The following is a 21,097-nucleotide window of genomic DNA, read 5'->3' on the forward strand; positions in this document are numbered from 1 at the left end:
CAAGGCCACTGGAGGTCTCCTTGGGGGAAAGGGACATTCCTCCACTTCCCCAGAGTAAGGGCACAGGCCCGGTAATGGGACTACTCGAGTCTACACTAGCTTTTTTGATGGCACAGACTGGAAACCTCCATGTCAGGCTTTGTAGCCTGACAAAGAGGATAGGATCCAGCAAAGCAGGGCTCTGCCGGTCCCACCCCTCTCCCGGGTTGGTCATTCTACCCACCCCATCCTCCCCCCGCTCTCCCCTGCCCCAGAATGCCTCCCCCACCCCGAAAATCTGCACCACTGCTTGGTGGTGTGACTTACCCCCGGGCGCTTCTGCGGCATCTCCTTTTGGCGCTGAGGCCCAGCATCTGCAGCCCCTCCTCCCCAGGTACTTTACAGTACATTTGCAACACCCAGCATCAGCACTGAGATCCAGTGCTGGCACTTAAAGCCCCTTAGAATTGGGCCCTAGGTGCAGCTTATCATAAAATCAATGGATGTGACCATGGTGGATCTGCTCTTTTGTGGCAGTCTGGTGGCTGACAAACCAATAAAATGGAGGGGTAAAGAGAACAGAATCTCCAAAGTTTTTTTGGAAGGGGGTGAGGTTGTTGCAGACAGGCTACAGAGAGAATTCGCTTGGTGGAACAGGGCTGGCTTCCCCATCTCATCTCTCCTAATTTATTTATTTGTTTCACTTATAATTATTTATAGTTATTTATTTTAGTTTGTTCAATGGCGTCACTTCCGGCGAGTCCCGGACAGATTTTCATTCTCTGTAAACCGCTTTGTGAACTTTTAGTTGAAAAGCGGTATATAAATACTGTTAATGATAATAATAATAAGTGAGTCCCAATGCTAAAAAGTTTGAGAGCCACTGGCCTATTCTATTTAAGAACACTACAGAAAGGTCTCTGTTCCCACCTCTGTTCTTAAACAGTCCTTATGAACATAGTAGACTTTGATGACAACACAACTGTGACAAATTAACAAGATAGGGTGTACTTATGCTTTACTTCTGCGTACTTGGATGCAACCTGAACCTTCAAATACTGTGTGCATAAAACACACCATGAAAAGTCAAGCATGACCAGCCTGAACAAACATTCTTAGTAGTGGCCTCCATCTTAAGTGAGCAGCAGCTGCGCCATGGTACTCAGTTACCACAGTCCATGAAGACAAAAAGAGAAATAGCTGCTGTACTAATGTATCTTAAATAAACAGGTACTAACACAGTTGGCAAGGGAAAAAGGCACAAGTGTCAAATTAGAACTGAAAAGAGCTAGATTCATTTAGTGATGAAGCTTAGCCTAGTCTACCATAGATATATGTCAATCTCATCTGTAAGTCAAGGGCAGGTTGTGAGCCTAAAATCATGGAATTTTTATGACCCTCAGATAACTGGGGGGGGGGGGAGAGAACTGAGGGGTGTGTGAAATTCTTTGAAAATGACTTATCAGAAATTGTTCTGAGGCAGTAGCAAAAAGGAAAAAAAAAAAAGCACCTTCACTTCTCTTCCTTTCTGGAGAAGAAGCTAAATCGGCTACCTTTTTTTTTTTTTTTTTGGCTTGCTTTCTGTTGCTGACTCAGAGCAATTACCAGTAAGAAAATTACTCCTTTTCTCCCAACCCCTTTGTGTCCTGCTTCTCAGCTCAGTTCCACCCCCAGCTCACCAGGCAGCTGCTCTCAGCAGCTTTATTCACCGTATTGACCTGCGTATAAGTCGATCCATGCTTTCAGGGTCAATTTTGAGGCATAAATTTTTCAACCTATGCACGAATATATGCTGCATGTCGCAGGGTTGCTGCGGGAATAAAATCAGCAGTGAAAATACAATGTACACCACTGTTAGGTCCTTGGAGAAAGGATGAAATAAACAAGACTGCTCAACTTTCTCCATAGGAGTTCAAAGTTCTGGATACAGACATACGGTACCCATTTTGTACCCTGAGCCTTGATGCCATTTCCTGGCTGTGCACTTGCCTTGGTGAGTGCTGCTATCCTTTGGGCCAACTCAGCCTCCACCTCGGGCAACGTCTCTGCTTTTCGCATTGTTTGCTGCAGTTTTTGCTCTGCCAATTCTAGAAGCTCCTGGAGATGCCGTGCCTTCTCCTCACACTGTGGACCAATACAGAATAGCACCAATGAACATTAGGAGCTAGGACTAATAAACAGTTTCAGTTTGCATGACAGACATACTCTCCAATGCACACTTTCAAGAGACAATTAAAGGTGTACTTGGTTCTGGGGTTGCACATCCTATGAACTCTACCTAAAAAAAATGCGCCAAACAAAATGATAGTCTGAGATAGTACATTACCACAAATGCTTTACAATATTTTAATATTGTACAGTTCTGGGCACTGGAGTTGGAGTTGGCAACCTTCAGTCTCAAAAGACTATGGTATTGCACTCTGAATGGTGGTTTTGGCACAGATGGTGGTTTTGGTGGTTTCTGGGCATTAACTGACAGAAAAGATACAAACCTGGGCCTGGAGACTCCACATTACCACAAACAGTATTATATAAAGGCAGTCTAGTCCGTCAAGTTGAGGGGACATAGGAGTGAAGGCAAATAGTGTTTTGGGAAGGAACTATTTGGAAAAGATGGAGAAGTGTCCAGGCAGAATGTTCAATGCTCTAAAGGGACAAGATGGGCATTCAAAGTCAGGTCCCGTCACACATGCACCTGTCCACCAAAATACCATGGGTGCTCCAGGTGGCATGTCATCAAAGCTCATTACCTGGCGATGGAGAGACTCTTTATTGGCCAACTCATTCTCCAGTTTGTCATTGAGGTCATGAATAGAAGTGGCTTCTCTCTGGGCTGCCAGATAGCGCTTCTCCAGGGTGGTGATTCTCTCCTCCATGTCTTCTTTCTGTGCCAAAGCCTGGGAGCATGAGGCATAAAGAATCTCATCATGGAGCTTATATGGACATCAAACCAACAGTATTCTCTTTATGAACTACAGCAAGGGAGGGAAAGTCCTAAACTACTAGAAGCTAGGCCCAATATTTAGTGCTTCCTTATTATGACATTAATGACAATAATGATATTAATGTCATAATACTAGATTACTAGGTACCTCCCAGAAGGGTAGAAAGGCAGGGTAAAAGTGTTTCAAAATAAAAAATAAATTAATTAATCCATTGCTATTATCAGAAAAACAACTGGCTGCTAGCAGAAATTCAGGATGCTATACTCCTTTGCTGTACCTGAAGAAACTAAGATAGATTTCAAGTTACAATATATACAATATAATTTACACTGTTGAAATAGAGCACTCTAACCTCTCGTAGGTCCCTCTGGTACTTGCTGCTCATTTCTTCTGATTTGATTAGGTCCCTCCTGGCAGTGCTCAGATCTTCTTCCAGCTCAGCAACACTAGCAGCCAGAGCAGCTATTCGTTCTTTAGCTTGCGCAAGCTCAAAGTTGTGCTTCTCTAGAAGCTCCTGTAGTTCTACAGTCCGACTTGCCTCATCATCTGGGTGTATAGAGCCATTGGGGAGTCTCTGTGAAGTCATGTAACAAAGAAATATGTATCCAAGTGATATGCAACTCTCAGTGCAAGACAGCACCAGATCAGCAAATGCCCTGTCATATGCTACTGAGTGACATCTATGGAAATTCTCTTCCTGCCTGCCAACATATCAGCACTTGGATCTTTCAATTATTCCCTACTCTAACAATATGACAAAAGATGTGGGTTTGTTATTATAGCACTTCCTGGAAACAAGCATTTCTGAGTCAGAATATAAGATTGCTGGGCACTTATTCAGTTATTATTGCAGCATTCAAAAATAATATGGAAAATAGAACTTCCTCTGCAGGCAAACTGGCACCCCTGAATTCCTGGAATTCTCATTCTTGTCTCACAGCAGCACGTAAATAATACCTATAGTATCAGACTATGCCTTTCAGTTCCAGAAAAATAATTCTCACCTTCCAAAGAACCTTCTGCCCTGGTTCTTTGACATCAGTTCTTTTATCATCTTCTCCCACAGGAGCTTCCCGCTGAGAGAGGCCTTGCTGGAGAGCATTGACCTGCACAATAAATATTCAAAAGATATTCAACCACCTTCTCCTATATATTCCGGGCCATTCCCTCAGATACTGTGAGATGAGGGGGTAAGAGACAGGACAGACAAAGAGGTTGTGATGTGCATTGTAGGTCTTCTGGCATTGCAACCAAATCTTATAACACTTCTATAGTAGGTCCTGATTATTAAATGGCTTCATTGCAATGCCTGGTTCCAGCACCAGTTTGCTGTTAATCCTGGGACAAGGTCCTTCGCTTGGCTCTCCATACAACCTCCCACCCACTCTCTGATGGCACACTGGATGTTACTGCCACTTTTGGTGCTAAGGATTCAGGGATCAGCACAGACATGTGAGCCTTCAGCCCATGCTGACCCAATGCCATTCCTGCACATGTATCTGAAGAAAAATTTGTTAAGAGTCTGGATTTTCAACTACAGGTTGAGCCTCATTATTTGAGTGGGTTCCATTCCAAGCACTCACATGGATGGCAAAAATAGGACTATAGCAAATCAATTTAAAAAACAAAGTTTCTTTGCTCAGGTGATTTAAAAACAGCCTTGCTGACCTTTGTGATGTAAGAGTCATTAAGAAGACAATCCATCAATCAGTCTTCCGCTTCACTCAGCCCCTCCCTTCACCAATGCAAAGTGATCACCTTTCTTTCACGTGCTCAGGGGGAAGGGAGGGGTCGCCTGGAGAGAGAAGGATTGATGGATTGTCAGCCAGCTGCCCTCTCTCTCTCTCTCATTAAGGAGGCTATTGTTAAAGGACTGTTCAGTTTTTTAAACTGATTTTAAAGGGATGCATTTTTCCCCTTTTCAGAGCTGCTGCCTTGCATGCTTGAAGATCTGAGGCTGCCAGTTCGAAACAACCAGAAGTACCCGAGAACTGATGACACGCTGATATATTGATGAGCTGACTCTCGGCAGAGAGGAGTTGCCATCAAGTGGAGTGTGGGAGGCAAAGGGTCAGAGAGAGGCCAGACCAGGAAGGAATCCAGCTGGAATGAGGAGTCCTATGAAAGACTAGAACTATTAAATTGTAAAAATCCCTACGGGGGTTAGAACAGCCTGCCTATGTAAACCGCCTTGGATTAAAGTCTGAGGAGAAATCTGTTGACCAAAGAAAGGCGGTATATAAATACCTATATAAATAAATAAAATCAGCACATTCTCTCTCATTTGCAGGGGTCATTCATGTTGAGTCAAACCTGTGTATAAAAAATCTATGTATAAATAGGCTGGAACTGTACACAGATTCAATCAACCTGATGTGATTGGAAAAGAAAATGAGTACTCTAATAGATAACACAGGCCTACAAAATTGAGGGTCAGAAAAGTTTTTCCCAAAATTTATGGTGGTTTGATATGAATTTGGGGTGCTGATTCCAAAAATGGCATCCGTTTTGCCCTATCAAGTCTCGTTTTGGAGATATAGTATATCCTCATTAGTGAATGGTTCAAGCAGCTTCCTCATGAGGAAGCCATGGCGTAGGTTTCCTCATGAGGAAGCTGTTTGAACTATTCACTAAAGATGCTATGCCGTGTCTTCAAAACTAGACGTGATAGAGCAAAACAGATGCCATTTTTTGAATCAGCACACCAAATATACCCAGGAATTGGTGTAATGTTTAAGAAAGCAAAATGTGTATTGGCCTGTGTAATTTGTTGCTTTTGTGTAAGATCAACTCGGAATGTATGGCATATATCTCTGCCCATATGGGGTTGAGAAAGAAAGCTAGTTTTCTAATTGTCAGAGAATGTTGAAAAGTCCTAGACACAAAATGACACGAAGTAAAGAAAGCTTTGTGTGTGAAACAGCTTCTTCACCAATAACATCACGTTGTTTTATATTTCCCTACAGAAATTAACACTTGTTTCAGTCACATGCTTTATTTACTTTGATTTTGTAAACAGAATGATGTAAACAGAACACATTTTATTTTATAGAGAACATTGGGAGGTATGATTTGGATAATCTCCAGTGACGTTGTGTCAGATTTTACATTTTATGTGACGACTTGATACATTTCTGCAAAAAATAAATTGCACCTTTGTGATGACATACTCGTAAATCAAAAGAGCATGAGGGGATTCTCTGGGTTGTCCCACGCTCACAGCTTGCTTTATAAAACTTTTGTTCCTTACATGTATGTAGAAAATGTCATCTATTGCAATGACTGGAATTTGTGGGCCTCTACCAGATAGGCAAAAATATCACAGGCACTTGGGCCAGAAGTTCCACAACATTTTTGTAAAAATCTGAAGCACATATTTAGCTGAGCTGTGTCTGTAATATGTCTGTAATATGTCCTTTGTTTTCTTTTCACCATTTATTGTTTTGCAATATTTATTCTTGCTGTTAATCCCATCCCTCGCAGCATGTGCTGATCTTTTGCCTTCTTAATATTTTCTACACACTCATACTACTGCAGCATATTATCCTTAGCAACTTGTCCTCCTTTTCTCTTTCAGTAGGTTTCTTTTGATTTTCAGAGCTCTAGGAAGTTCCCCTAAGTGTGTTACTTAAGTGCTACTTAAGCTACTTAAGTAACACTCCTGCTAAGTGTTGCTCCTGCAATTCTTTACAGTTCTTTTCATCATGATGACTTCTAGTTTATCTTGCTTGTTTGTTACTCATTGTGACCTCTTTATATTAATGCATGATTGTTGTTGGCAACCTTCAGTCTCGAAAGACTATGGTATCGCGCTCTGAATGGTGGTTCTGGAACAGCGTCTAGTGTGGCTGAAAAGGCCGATTCGGGAGTGACAATCCCTTCCACACCGGGAGCAAGTGCAGTCTGTCCCTGGTCTGTCTCCCTGGCTATGGGCCTTCCTTCTTTGCCTCTTTGCCTCAGACTGTTAGCTGCCCAATGAGATGCAATGATCTCTCCCACCGTCGGAAGCAGCCCCTGGCGTCATGCTCTACGCCAATCGTGCAAAGACTTATAACCGATAAACTGCTGCTTCCCGTGTTGTGCTGACGCCGTATGGCGAAGTTGGAGTGTCCTCTCCAGTGCGCGAAGCCTGGGTAAAGAAGGTACAGAGGATAGGCTATTACCCATGCAGCAAATCCCCCCTCTCCACGTCGCTGGAATGGTCCAATGGAAAGGCAGAAGCCAATACGGCTGGTTCCAGCGGCATCGCAGGAGTTGCCAGAACGGGACTGTGTTCAGCCATGAACTGCCTCAGGGACTCTGGCTCCTGATTTTGCCTCGAGGTTGACTCCTGAAGCCTTTTCCACAACTGGATGTAGCCACAAGGCAGTGGAGGTTTGAGGTCAGAGTTTCCTTCTCTTAGATGAGCTGCCTTCCCAGGCTGACGAGTCCCATCTACCCGGTATTGCAGAGGGAGAGCAATACTTCCGTTTGCCTCCTCCCTGCTCCCCCGCTGCAAACCCTCCCTCTCCCCCTCTGCAAACTGCCTCCTCCCTGCTCAGCCTCTGCAATCCCTCCCTCTCCCCCTCCCTCTCTGCACACTTCCGTTTGCCTCCTTCCTGCTCAGCCTCTGCAATCCCTCCCTCTCCCCCTCCCCCTCTGCACACTTCCGTTTGCCTCCCAATCAGGTCTGTCTTCCCCTTCTGCTCCCTATGATATCACACAGTCAAAACGTAATGACAACAGTGAATCACCCACCTCTGTGCTAAACAATGCCACAGGCACAGGACGTATTCTTGCTGAATCAATAGTCTCAGGTTCTTTGAAAAGCATCTCTGTTAAATTTACACTAAAATCCAAAGTCCCTTATTTACCTGCTGGTGGGCACTGGACAGCTGCTCTTCTAGCGTAGCTACTCGTTCCAGTGCTGCCCGCAAGCGCTCTCTAACCTAAAAGAACACAATGGAGAAAGAATGTTATTTTCAAAGGGAGAATGGAAGTACAGCCCTAAGCACTGCTTCTTGTAATCTATCAGCGTAAGGTCCCAAATTTTAACAATGTCTTGCATCAAGAAGTTTAGTTAATTCAACATAATCATTCTTCCCTCATCATGTGGCAGAATAGTTGACAAGAACTGCATGCAGCTCCAGTAGCCAGCTGTGTAAAGTAACAAGCAAAACCATACAGGGAGTCTCAGAAAGGCATGCTAGTTAATGTGTATCAGGTAAGGCCTGAAATCTCAGGATACCAACTTGCATATAATAATGGGATAAGCAAATAAGGATTTCAAAGGGGTTTTATCTGAAATATAGGAGCTACATGTTGGTACATATAACAAAGTTAACTGGGTTTACAACAAATTAGAATAAGGTGGGAGGACAGAGTCCCTTCAAAGGAGCAACTGCCTGAATTCAATCTTGGCAACACCCTCCTAGGATGTAAACCATTAAGACATGAGGTCTCTCTGAAAAGTGCATGGAACAGTTTGGTGGTCACTCACAAAAAGGAATCTGACATTTGGTAGGGACTTACAGGAAAATGCTATCCAAAGGTAGTACTTCAGCTATTACAGTCCTGTGACTCAAAGGTTTGAGACTGAAATCAGCTAGTTTTGCTGAGGCTAGGCATTCATTATTGAGAACAGTACTAACTCAAGCCTCACCTTCTCATCCAATGCTTTATGGTGCTCAAACAAAGATTTCAGTGCTTTCAGAACTTCTACTTCACTGGAGACACCAGATGGAGACTGAGCCTGCCGCTTCACCACAGTCATCCTCAGAGAGCGTTCGTGCCTTGAGACCAGACACTCCAGATGCTCCAACAGAAGCTGTAAGATGGAGTAGCGCCATTTATTTCTTATTCAAAGCCAACACAGAGTAGGAAATGCCTTTTTTGCCCTCTTATTTGTTTGAGAATGTTATCAAAAGATGGCCAGGTTTTACTACCAGCCCATTTCTGTATCAAAGATAAAGAGCACCATTTCTGACTTTTCTAGTGTCATTACTGTGCTAGTGGTCTGTTTATCCAGCATGGAGAGATTTCAGTCTCAGAACCCAATGACTGAGAAATATGAAGCTATATGTACATGCAATAGACAAATAAGGGTACACAGAGCGTTTAGAGGAAAAATAGTATAATAGCCCAATCCTATCCAACTGTCCGGCACCAATGTAGCTGCAACACAGCCCCAATGTAAGGGAACAAATGTTCCCTTACCTTGATGAGGCCTCCATGACTGCTACCACCACCACAGTATGCAGCACACACCCCACTGGGATGGATGCATCAATGCTGGAAAGTTGGATAGGATTGGGCTCCAAGAAGACTACACAAATTACTCAGACTTCTCTATGGCTAGAGGAAGATGAAAGCCTTCAAGGAGTTGGTCATTTTGAAAGAAGAATCTTGGACAGTTATTCATTCAAATTTTACCTCTGATAAACAGCGTTTTGTAAAAATCTATTTGACCAGAAGTGATCATGGAATGACAAAAAGGGAGGACAAAAGGTGAGAACACATCACCACAGGATGTGGTGATGACATCTGGCCTAGATGCCTTTAAAATGGGATTTGACAAATTTCTGGAGGACATCACGGGTTACAAGACATGATGTGTATGTGCAACCTCCTGACTTTAGAAATGGGCTATGTCAGAATGCCAGATGCAAGGGAGGGCACGAGGATGCAGTTCTCTTGTTATCTTGTGTGCTCCCTGGGGAACTTGGTGGGCCACTGTGAGACGCAGGAAGCTGGACTAGATGGGCTTATGGCTTGATCCAGCAGGGCTGTTCTTATATTCTTACGTACCATGGAAAGCAATGTCTCTCTCAAGTTACTTACAGCTCTCTTAACAACATTCCATCTCCCACCTATATCAAAAGCAAACATTGGTTTTATTAAACTAACCTAATCAGGATGTACAACTGAAGCAAGTTAGATGTTAAAGAAGATCATCACATGAAACATGGTAAGTAAAATATTTTGTAAAATGATAGATTATTTCTGTGCCATGGGTAAAATTGGATGTCTTGAGTTGCTGCAACTAAATAAATGTCATATGTGGTAGATACATTTAGCATTTACACCCCATTGCCTATACATAACCAGTTTGTTCATTTAAAAACCTTATCAGTGGTGCTCACATTTGCTCCAAGGATTGGTGTAACAAAATGGGGATACAGCAGACAAAACATAAACGAACTAGGAGAGGTGTCAATGAGGGATTTGAGTCTAGCATTTCCCTTTGCTTCATACTGTGACAACCCCCAGGCCTAGGGTTAAATGTTAAGTAATCTTTCCTGCATTGTAAGAGCATACCGGCTAAGAACAAAACGGCTAATATTATAATGCCATTGTACAAAACAATGGTAAGGCCACACCTGGAGTATTGTGTCCAGTTCTGGTCACCGCATCTCAAAAAGGACATAGTGGAAATGGAAAAGGTGCAAAAGAGAGCGACTAAGATAATTACTGGGCTGGGGCGCCTTCCTTATGAGGAAAGGCTAGGCCTCTTCAGCCTAGAAAAGAGGCGCCTCAGGGGGGACATGATTGAGACATACAAAATTATGCAGGGGATGGACAGAGTGGATAGAGAGATGCTCTTTACACTCTCACAAAACACCAGAACCAGGGGACATCCACTAAAATTCAGTGTTGGGAGAGTTAGAACAGACAAAAGAAAATATTTCTTTACTCAGCATGTGGTTGGTCTATGGAACTCCTTGCCACAGGATGTGGTGATGGTGTCCGGCCTGGATGCCTTTAAAAGGGGGTTGGACAAGTTTCTGGAGGAAAAATCCATTATGGGTTACAAGCCATGATGTGCATGTACAACCTCCTGATTTTAGAAATGGGCTATGTCAGAATGCCAGATGCAAGGGAGGGCGCCAGAATGAAGTCTCTTGTTATCTGGTGTGCTCCCTGATCCCTGGGGCATTTGGTGGGCCACTGTGAGATACAGGAAGCTGGACTAGATGGGCCTATGGCCTGGTCCATCCGGGCTGTTCTTATGTTCTTATACCATCAGAAAACAGTATGGGAAAAGTACAGTGATGAGAAAAGGATATCTGGGATATAGCAATGGCCCAATAAGATCCAAATGAGAGTGTAGGTGACACATGCCAAAGGGGACTTCAAACATTTACACAAGAAGGAGCAAGATTGCACTTGCACACTGCAGACCAAGATTACTTAGGAAACCTGGGATCAAGAGTAAAAACTGCTGTAACAGTGCTGATCTGCCTCTATAAGCATAGAAACAAGCAATACTGTAATAAGAATGAAAAACAGCAACGTTTTACAGAAATTAAATTGGATTTTATAGAGATTATGCTAAATCCAACCTATTCAATCAAGATTGCAAGCCTCCTATCAAATTCAACTGATTGGGTGGGAAATTCCACAGAAAGCTTTCTATCCCAGAAACTTTACTCAGAGGAAGGTCTGCAGACCATCCATGCACACACTAGATGACAAAGCTGGGAAGCATGCACTGTACCTACCTCAAACTCAGGCTGCAATCCTATACACACTTTTCTAGGAGTAAGCCCCATTAAACACAATAGGACTTACTTCTGAGTAGACATGTATAGGATCACATTGTACATATTTTACTTTCCATGAAAGAAAATAGTAGATTTGTGTTTCTTCTGGATCGGGGATGGGTGTCTTCAGGGCTGAGACTCATCATCTACGCACCCTTGTGTTATTGCGTTCTGCTTTCAGTTCTGAGATTTCCTCTTCCCTTTCCAGAAGCTGCTCTCGACATGCATTGAGTTCCCTGGTCAGTGTAGCAAATTCCTGCAAAACAATCACAGTTCTAAATTAGAAGTCATCTAGAGGTGGCTTCTTATTTCTACTCCCTTCTGCCACAAGCCAATTGCAACCTCAATACAAAACCCAGAAGGCAACACTGGCTCCACCACAATTCCTCCTCTGTGGAAGATTGATCACCAGCTTTTTCTCAAATTGAAGTAACCACAGAAACAGCAGGTACAGTATTTCAGCTAAGACTTTACATGCTAGCAGTCAAGTGTATCTTGTGTTTATAAAACAGCTTGAGGTTCGCATGGTGGCGACTACTACGATACATGTATCAAAGCAGCGCAGAAATTTTTGTTCTTCCTTAAATTAGCAACATGGGTTATCTGCTCTTCCAGCAGCAGAACTGTATCCTAACACAGCGGTTTTCAAATTCTCTGGGAGTTTGAAAACCGCTCTAAGTTCTTGTGGGGGCGGCGGGAGGCAGCGGGGGGAAGGCAGCAGTGCGATCCCCAGGATTGCATCGCACAGGGGGCTGCAGGGGCTTGGGTGCACTTACCCAAGCCTCTTGCAGCCGTCCGGGGGTGTGGGGAGCCCTGTGCGACCTCCTGCAGGGCTCTCTGCAACTTTGAAAGTGAAAGTGGAGTGATCGCACTCCACTTCTGGTTTTGCAGAAGTGGAGCATGATCGCTCCACTTTCACTTCTTTCAGCCCTGCTGCAATATAGCAATAACATTTATTCTTCTTTTAGGGTCATTTTCAGGATATGTTAAGTACTTTGTATAGTGTTTACTGACTGTGCAAACGTCAAAGATAAAAATCTCTTTTGAACTGGTCTTTTATGATTTGATTGAATTTGTTATATCATACTTTTTTATACTGTTGGTTGTCTTGGGGATTTGTATATGAAGGTAGAATAAAAATAGTTTAAATAACTGAATTAACCCATTTCTGCCCAGCCCACAGGTGTATACATTTGATCCCTATTATGTATATGCAATGTTGGGGAGAAATAGAGTTGGCTGTACAAGGGGAACCATGCAGTCCCAGTTTAAGTCCAAGAATACATATTCTGCATAAGCTGCTTTTCTTAGCCAAGGTATCTTCATGAATTACCTGAGCCTCTCTCTCTCTCTCTCTCTCTCTCTCTCTCTCTCTCTCTTTCATATGTACATACACTTTGATGATGCTATAAAGCAGGGGTCTCCAAACTTTTTGGCCAGAGGGCCGCATCAAATGTCTGGCACGGTTTTGAGGGCCAGAAAAAAATTTAAATATAAAATTTATATAAATAAATTAGAGATGGAACTTAGATGTGTGAATAAATGAATGAATGGGCTCATTCATTCAACCTCTCTGGCCCTTAGAACACCCTCCAGTTGCAACCAGAGCATAATTCCGAACATGTTTGGCAAAGTAGGCCAGGGCTTTCAGGGGACAAGAGGCTGGCCGCAGGCCGGATATAGGCTTGCCACGGGTCGCATCTGGCCCCCGTGCCGGGGTTTGGAGACCCTTGCTATAAAGAGTAGTAGCTAGAAGTTTCTGGTACAGACATCTTATCAAGAGATTTCTGTAATACACTCATGGACAGTAACCTCCTCTTAAGTGATATGGATGACTGATGAATCATGAACCTTGAATTAACTGCAGCTGTGAAAGACTGCAGCACCATTGCCCTCAATTGTAAAACTTCCTAAGACAGGATGAAGGGGCTAACTGAGACAAATATCATTTGTCTACCATTATGTTCTCAATAGTTTTTCCTTAACTTTCCAGTCATACCCAATATAAAACCAAACAAGGTTTACCAGCATGTCTGAACTGTTAACTGTCTTGAGACTTTGATATAAGAGCAAGCTATAAATCTGAATATAGTACATATATAACTCAAGTTTTAGTCCTCCAGCCAAATCAAAGTGTCAAAGGCTCCCTGCAACATACCTATCAAAGGGCTGCTTTTCCCTAAAGTGTTCTTTGATAGGTAGCCTTTCCTCTTTATGAGAACAGACACCTGGTGATATCCATGCTAGGAGCTGTAGAATCCATCCCTATTCCTTGACATATGGGTATGAACAACAAAGTGGACAATGGGGAACAGCCTAAGGAACTTTAAGTGATGGATGGCAGAAACTTCCCAGTCACCCAGCTTTCCCCCTATGAACCAGAGCCTTTAGAAATATTCCAACTGGCACTTAACATCTGTAGAGATTACCTCGGAACTGGGCAAGAATGAATCAAGCAGGTTAGAATGGGATCAAAATACAGGATTAGACTCTGTGCTGAGAGTCCACCCACGTGAAACATTAGAGGAAGCATCCTCTGCAATCAATTCTGAACTGAGATTTTATCACTGGCAGAGCATTTGAAATAACTCAAAGGAAACTGAGTGGGCCTGTTTCTATGATTCCTGGGCATTGAATGCAAACAAGCATTATGCAGTCAGCTTGTATTATTTCTGCTCGGGAGTTTGACGTAGGAATTCTGCATACTGTAGTATGAAAAAAAATCCTATTTTGCAACTCTGTTTCTGATTGAGACACTAGGGGCATAGCCTGAATACATGTATATGAGATGTAGGACTTTGTAAGAGGATTCAGGAAAGATAAAAGAAAAGGTAAATGCCTGATCCACTTGGATCAGGCATTTACTTTCTATATTTAAAAGTCTACATACATACATAAGTCTGTATTCCAGCACAGTGACCAAGGAAAAAATTCCATGGGCAACATGGATGAAAAGATGGATTCTAAAAGATATTATGTGAGCCTTTTGATATGCTAAATCTTTTCTCTTATTTGCTTATAAAAGTTACTGCAGAGCTTCCTTGTGTTAATTGACAATACAGCAAAACTAGGAATCTAAATTAAAGTACTGTGCCTTTTTTATAATCAACTAACACCAAACTTTGGCTCACCTTCCACTATTCTCCTTCCCTCTCTCCAAAATCCCCTCTGACTCTCTTTCCCCTCCTGTTTGCAAGTGCTGTTCTTTACACTGCCCCAGTCATTACAAATTAAATCCACTGCTAGAGGCATAGCTCATTCCTGGATTATGATTTATTTCCTGTTTGAAGTGCAATGGAATGTGAGGTGAGAGGGCCTTTCATGATAGATAATGATAGACAATTGATCAATATCTCCTATTAATCCCCCTATGCCTAACTAACCAATCTTAATTTCCAGGATTGTGAAGTGTCCCATGGTGGGGAGGGGGGAGAGAAAGAGAGAGAGAGAAGAAAAAAAAGAAGAAGCAAAGTAAGGGAAATGAATTAATTTGTTCATGCTTTTATCTGAAATCCAGACTTGCTGAAGCAGTATGCAAATAGAATGAGGTAGAGGAGAAACCTCTGTATTACTTCAAAACAATCTTTCCACCTATTTTTCTAGGCCCTACAAAGAGTCTGCATGACATGTGTAATAAAATTGTCTGGCCCACTTGGTGCTGTTCGTATAACTCATGAGAACAGTTCTCTTGATACATGACAGTAGCTTCAAATCCTCTGGAATCACGGTTTATTATTTAGACCATACTTATCATAGGGTTAAAAGCTGCAGCAAGGATGAGTTCACATCTGCCAAAGACAGGATATGCATTGCTTAAATCCCACTCTTTCTTACAAAGCTCAAAGATGCTTACTGGGGCAGCCCTGTGATCTCCCAGTTAGGTACTGATCAGGATAGTCTAGACTTAGCATTTGTGTAGACATTTTTGTGTACAATGTACTTCACTTGTATTAATGTCTTTATAGTAAGTCTGAAAGGTAAGCATTATCCCTGTATTGTAGTTACAGAGCCGAGGCTGAGAGGGAGTGCCTTGCCAAAGTCCACCTTGTGAGAATTCATGGTAGAACAAGATTTGAACCATGAAGTCTCTCAGCCACTATGCCAGCTCTATGTCTAATATGATCTAGTTTTTCCTTGAGGAAGAAGGGGGTCTACAACTACCCTACGTGCTATGAGGCTGCAGCTATCTCCAAGTAGGGCTGGGAAAAGTCAGACTAGAACTTTAGCAAGTCACTTCTAGTCATTATGGACAGTCATGTGCAGCAAAAAGTAATCCACTGCCTCTGGCCCACAGAAGATAGTAAGCCTGCCTCGTTCCCCAATACCTTTCTCACACAATCCCTTTAAACAAAACAGGAAGTAGAGAAAGCATTAAGAACACACTTTTGGCAGTTCCTTTTTTGTTAAGGGACTGCACAAAGCAGAAGAAACATAAGGGGGTAGAAAATAAGCTCACTGCCTTGCTAAAAGTGAGTGGGAAGTGAAATGGAGCAGCTCTGTCCACAGCACACCTAGGGTGAATCACCCTAAATTGCTTGACTCTCCCTGCAGCTTGCTGCAACAATTGCTTCACCTTTATACTGCCCACGTAGACAGTACTGAGTTAGGTGGACCAATGATCTGACATCTCCTTAAAGTAGTTCCATATTCTATGTTCCAATTATTTAATTTAATCTGTGAAGGACTGCACCTAGAATGAATGCATTCTATGAGAGATTATAACTTGTACGAGTTATAACTTGTACAAGTTATTATAACTTGTACTCGTAATAGTAAAAATCCCTACGTGGGGATTTGGAAAGCCTTCCCACGTAAATCGCCTTGGATTAAAGTCGGAGGAGAACTCCAGTGACATGAAAGGTGGTATATAAATACTGGTATTAGTAATTTGCAGCAGAACAAGTGGCTGCAACACCTTTGAGATCAACTGGTTTATTATTTCATCCTTTATTCCCAATTGTTTATGTCACTGTTAAAAGTTAAATTTCTCCATTGCATATTTTCAGGGAGTTCTAAAATTTGAGCTGAAGAGTATATACAGTACCACCTTACAACAATTTAAGCCTTTTGTAACCTTAAGCTGCCAGGTCATATTGGAGGAAGCTTGTCACATGGTCATGTTTAATATGTTTCTTCTTCCTGAAGTCACTGAATTTATACACTTTCCAACAAACATTTTAGATTACGGCTTGGTGCCTCAGCTCTTGAATGGTAAACTGCACAGCCAGATTAGTTTTTCAGATTAGGCGGAGACACCTATAAACGGATTAGAAAGTGAAACAGGGAAGCCTGATCTTGGCTCAGTTAAGAACTTGTAGAAACCTAAATGATGCACAAACTGCAGACAATGTAGAAGGAGGCTGTTCAGTGTTAGTGCACAGTTGGTCCTTGGAAGCATTTTACAACTGAACTCCACAATCTGCATGTAATTCCAGTTTGCTTCCCAGTACAATTCAAGGTATCAAATGTATACATAAACTTATATATAGAATGGAAACAGGTTTCCACCCCTCACCCCCTCAAGACAAAAAAATATCTATTTGTGATCAGATCACAGCAATTCCCTCCATACTTAAGAACAAAAAGTTGTAAATTATGTGAAGAAATTTTTTTTCTGAAATAAGCACGAATTTCATTTGAGTCCAGAATATTCAATGAATGACTTCAGTCCATCTGTGATATTATTCTCATTTTAGGCACCTAATTGGAATTACTGTTTCTGCCAGACTTCTTTTGTGAATAGAAATAGATGTAGCAGTAATCAGTGCTGTTGACTTTGCATCACAGAATACCATTAGTCCATTGTGCATACAAATAACTTTTTAAAATGAGTATGTCAACACAAATCAGAGTTATAGTTTCCAAGCTTCTCATAACTGTCCAGATCCCTCCGAGGTATTGTTCCTAGTGTGCTCTTTAGTTCACAAGAGGAGAAAGGCTGTAGCATCACCAAACACACACACGCACACTCTCTCTCTCTAGCTAGTTCCCAGTTCATCACCAATTCTTACATCTTGTCAATGACAAGACAACAATATTCCCATCAAAAATCACAAGTAGTACTGGTACTTCAGAAAACTGGCCTGCATCAGACACACCTGAATCTCTGGAGGCAGCATGAGTTCAAGCTGCAGACATCTTTTGGACCACCACCAGCCATGCCTCAGTTTCTCTGGGACTATCATTGAGCACAGTTTGAGCTCATATGGGATCTGTCTCACTGGTTCTATACCTCTATCCTAACCTGGATGGATTAGTTTTCCCACAACCTCCCAATAATTCCAACCACATCTGAAAGAAAACCACCACCACATCCAGCAAGGACAATAGGAGATGCAAGGTAGGTAAATAATTAGCAGTTTTGGATGACACTTTAGTGTCTGAACCAGCCCCATGTGTTAATTGCCATGGGTGGTTACAGTTCTGGACCCTCCCTGCACAGCTGGAGGAATTTGCAGCTTTTCCTATAATTACATAGGAGAGCGTTTGTTTGAACTCTCCCTCTGCATAAGCCAAGGGAAAAGCGGCCTGTACCACTGAACACACAATATACTTTATTTTCTGAACTAACTCTATGTGTTAAGTCTTAGCTAAACCACTCCAGTAATGTAAACCGTTACTTTCCTTCCAGAACTGGGGGGAAATGAAACTGTCCAAATGATCTGTACTGCTCATCATCGCTTCACTCCAAAACTGATGAGATGTACAGAAAGAGAAGGAAGTGTGTATTACTGATATCCTGTAGATGCCCAGGTTGATTGTACTAAAATGTATACATGTCTGATGCAGTAGCCCTGTACATGCTTCTAGGAACTAGTTGGAGACAGAATAATTATGAAAGCCTGTGAACTGATTTTAACAGAGACCACACCATAAGAAGAAAACCAAACATGTATATTCTAGACAGGGTGGTTCTATAGTATCTCCCCTTCCAAGTCTCTGAAAGAGTATGTGTCTGTTCACAACCTACCAGAGAGGTGAGCATTAAAAGGAAAAAGTGGGGGGAGTTGAGACAAAATTCAAACTCCTCATATTTTTTGAAAATTTGATTTTTAAATGACCGTCCTACACATGGCCATATTTTAAAAAATGTCAAGGCAACAAACTTCTGTTATCCTGGGTAACTACACAAAAGCAAATACCCTACTTGAAATTACTCAAACTCAGGAAGTTGCAAAAATCATGTGTCCTTTTGCTTGTGAATAAAGATCCTAGCATGTAAGGACATGCTTCACAGGCATGCTGTCTTTTCAGCAAGCCCTTAGGAAAAGGGTTTCCCCCACTCAACTGCTGGCAGCATTATTGATAACACTAACTGCATTTAATGCTCTAGGACCCCCATGAAAATCTTTGAGCAGCCAACATCACTGTTACCATTTCTTATCAGGAACAAAACCAAGGAGGATTTCATTCCCACACACAAGCCCTAAAAGGATGAAGTAGGACTTGCAGGATAAAAGAACAATTTGTGGCATTCAGACAGGCCTGAGCAGTACTTGCTTCAAGAGCCCAGAGTACATTTGTCTAGCTAAAAGATGAACACCTACGTGAACAGACACTCTAAGGGGTATCCTGCTTACCTGATACATGTACATGCTGAAATTAATGCCATTGGACAGATGGATGGTTATGCATTTGTTCCCTGTGTTCATGCTGGGAAATCATAGCCAGCTTGATTTGTAAATCCATGATTCTGCCAAGTCAAATGGAAAGCAGCAGCTAAATCCAGAGATGAAGGTTAGCCTAGGTTCCATGTCCTGCTGCAGACCCTGGTATGTGAGAATCAAACCAGCAGAAACTTGCTTCTTGAAGAGTCTGTCTGCCTGGGAGGAAGAGAACTGGGCACTGGAATAGTGTCAGCGAAGTACACATCAGGAGGTGGCATTTGGAGCTCAAAGAAATTCCCCATCTGCCGCCTGTGCTAATCACATCCCTTTTCAAGATCCAGGGGAGAAGGCAGTGTGACTTGGAAAGGGAGGCAAAAGGCAAAAGAGCTGTGAGCAGGAGCTGGGAGAGCCAGTGGCCTCCCCCAGAGAATCTCACAGATGCACAAAGTCCCTTTGAGATGACCTAGTTTGCTCTGCATTGCTTGCATGTTCCCTATACAGAATGTCTGAGGGAGAGGAATTGAAGCAAGAGCAAGGAGTAAATCCGCATAGCCCCTTAATCCAAGTGGCTGCAGAGCCCGAGAGGCGTAACCCTCCCTTGGCTGACCTGGCATGCTCTCTGCCCAGCTGCTCAGCACAGATGAGTGCAGACACTACAGCCGGGGCACTCAGTTCAGAAGGTGGGTGATTAGAAGCTGTGGGGGTGGGGGCTAAAAATTAGTCACATTGTCCATTTAGGACCAGGGCACCTTTTGGCCAGCTAGGAATTTACTGGAAGAATTAATTTGGTTGACCCAGCTAGGAGTTTGCCAGGACCAGGGGGTCACTTAGTTCTGTGATGAAGTAGAAAGACCAAAATGTTTCAGCCAGAAAGGGCTCACAAAGGGCTTGTAAGCAGCCTGTCTGGATGAGTGTTCAGCTCTCCCTTTCCTGCCAAGCTCTTGCAAGCCATTGCTCAGCTGAGCATGAGGGTTAGAAGCATCATGAACAGAAAATATTTCGGCTGGTATTTTTTTCTCCCAAGAATATGCACCTTCCTCTCTCAGTTAGTGAGCTGTCATTCCCTCAACCAGGCTGTGTGGAGAGCTACGAAGCCTAGCTGCTCAACTTGAATTCAATGCTGATCTGACAAATGATGCTTGCCAGGAATATGGCTGCCAAGGTTAATCCAAGGCCTGGACTCCTGGCTGTTTTGAGAGATGTGCACATAGGGCTGACAGCCATGGTCACAGTGCTGGCAAGAAATCACATGGTTTTCAAAATCCTGCATGTGTACTTCACTGAATGTGTCAGATCGCTTGCACCTAGTGAAATCATTGCCCTATGAAGAAGAGATCCAAAGCCTGGACCTGCCTCCATAATAGTAGCTTTACATATGCAAAGAAAGGAGTCTACCAAGTTTCAAGGCAGTCTATCATGCCCTCAAGCTCCAACAGTGTCATGCCTAGCATTTCTCTGCAATGCAAATGGTTTAACAAAATTCTACCTCTGCTAATACTGGACTCCATACCAGGTCCCTGTAATCAGCTGTTCCTGATGGCAACAGCCAAGACATTTGGGCTAATTTCCAAATCAGTCCAACATCAAGCATCAGGGTTTTTTGTCACAATTTTTGCTCATTCTATGAATAAAATTACTACATGGGGAAGATTTTATTCACATCTCCAGGTGAGATATTAGCATGTCAAGAATTCAAGAGGAGCTGCATAAACCACTGGGCAACACAAAGACATAAAAAAGTTCTTTCTACTTTTTGGATTTTGTAAAAATCCAAATGCAGTAGGAAGAGTGACTTCCTACTGCAGCACCAGGAGGAAAAATTGGAATGCAGAAAGAAGCCACAAGGCTGTAGAACTTTATAACAAATCTTCATTCAACTCGGAACAGATAAGGAGACATTATGCTTAGATACTTACTATAAGCACACAGAATGGTGGAAATGAAACGCACAGGTCTGTGATTAGTTCTTTGCATGTCTACTGAGATCAGACTTGCTATGGAGTAAATCACAACACCAGATAATTGTGTTCAGTACATCTAATTT

The 21,097-nt window shown here is 42.6% G+C and overlaps 1 protein-coding gene across 1 annotated transcript in view; it reads right to left on the reverse strand.

Annotated features, from left to right (window-relative positions):
• Window positions 1–21,097, reverse strand: part of PPFIA4 (PTPRF interacting protein alpha 4) — an 85,047-nt gene that overhangs the window by 56,263 nt on the left and 7,687 nt on the right. Inside the window, exons 2-8 of the mRNA XM_066626529.1 lie at window positions 11,601–11,702; window positions 8,566–8,730; window positions 7,778–7,852; window positions 3,929–4,030; window positions 3,277–3,498; window positions 2,730–2,876; window positions 1,965–2,103 (exon numbers count right to left, since the gene is read on the reverse strand). Coding sequence (XP_066482626.1) covers window positions 1,965–2,103; window positions 2,730–2,876; window positions 3,277–3,498; window positions 3,929–4,030; window positions 7,778–7,852; window positions 8,566–8,730; window positions 11,601–11,702 — 952 coding nt within the window. The remainder of the gene's footprint in view (window positions 1–1,964; window positions 2,104–2,729; window positions 2,877–3,276; window positions 3,499–3,928; window positions 4,031–7,777; window positions 7,853–8,565; window positions 8,731–11,600; window positions 11,703–21,097) is intronic.

Source organism: Tiliqua scincoides, chromosome 4 (assembly GCF_035046505.1).
Source record: "Tiliqua scincoides isolate rTilSci1 chromosome 4, rTilSci1.hap2, whole genome shotgun sequence".
Taxonomy (NCBI): domain Eukaryota; kingdom Metazoa; phylum Chordata; class Lepidosauria; order Squamata; family Scincidae; genus Tiliqua; species Tiliqua scincoides.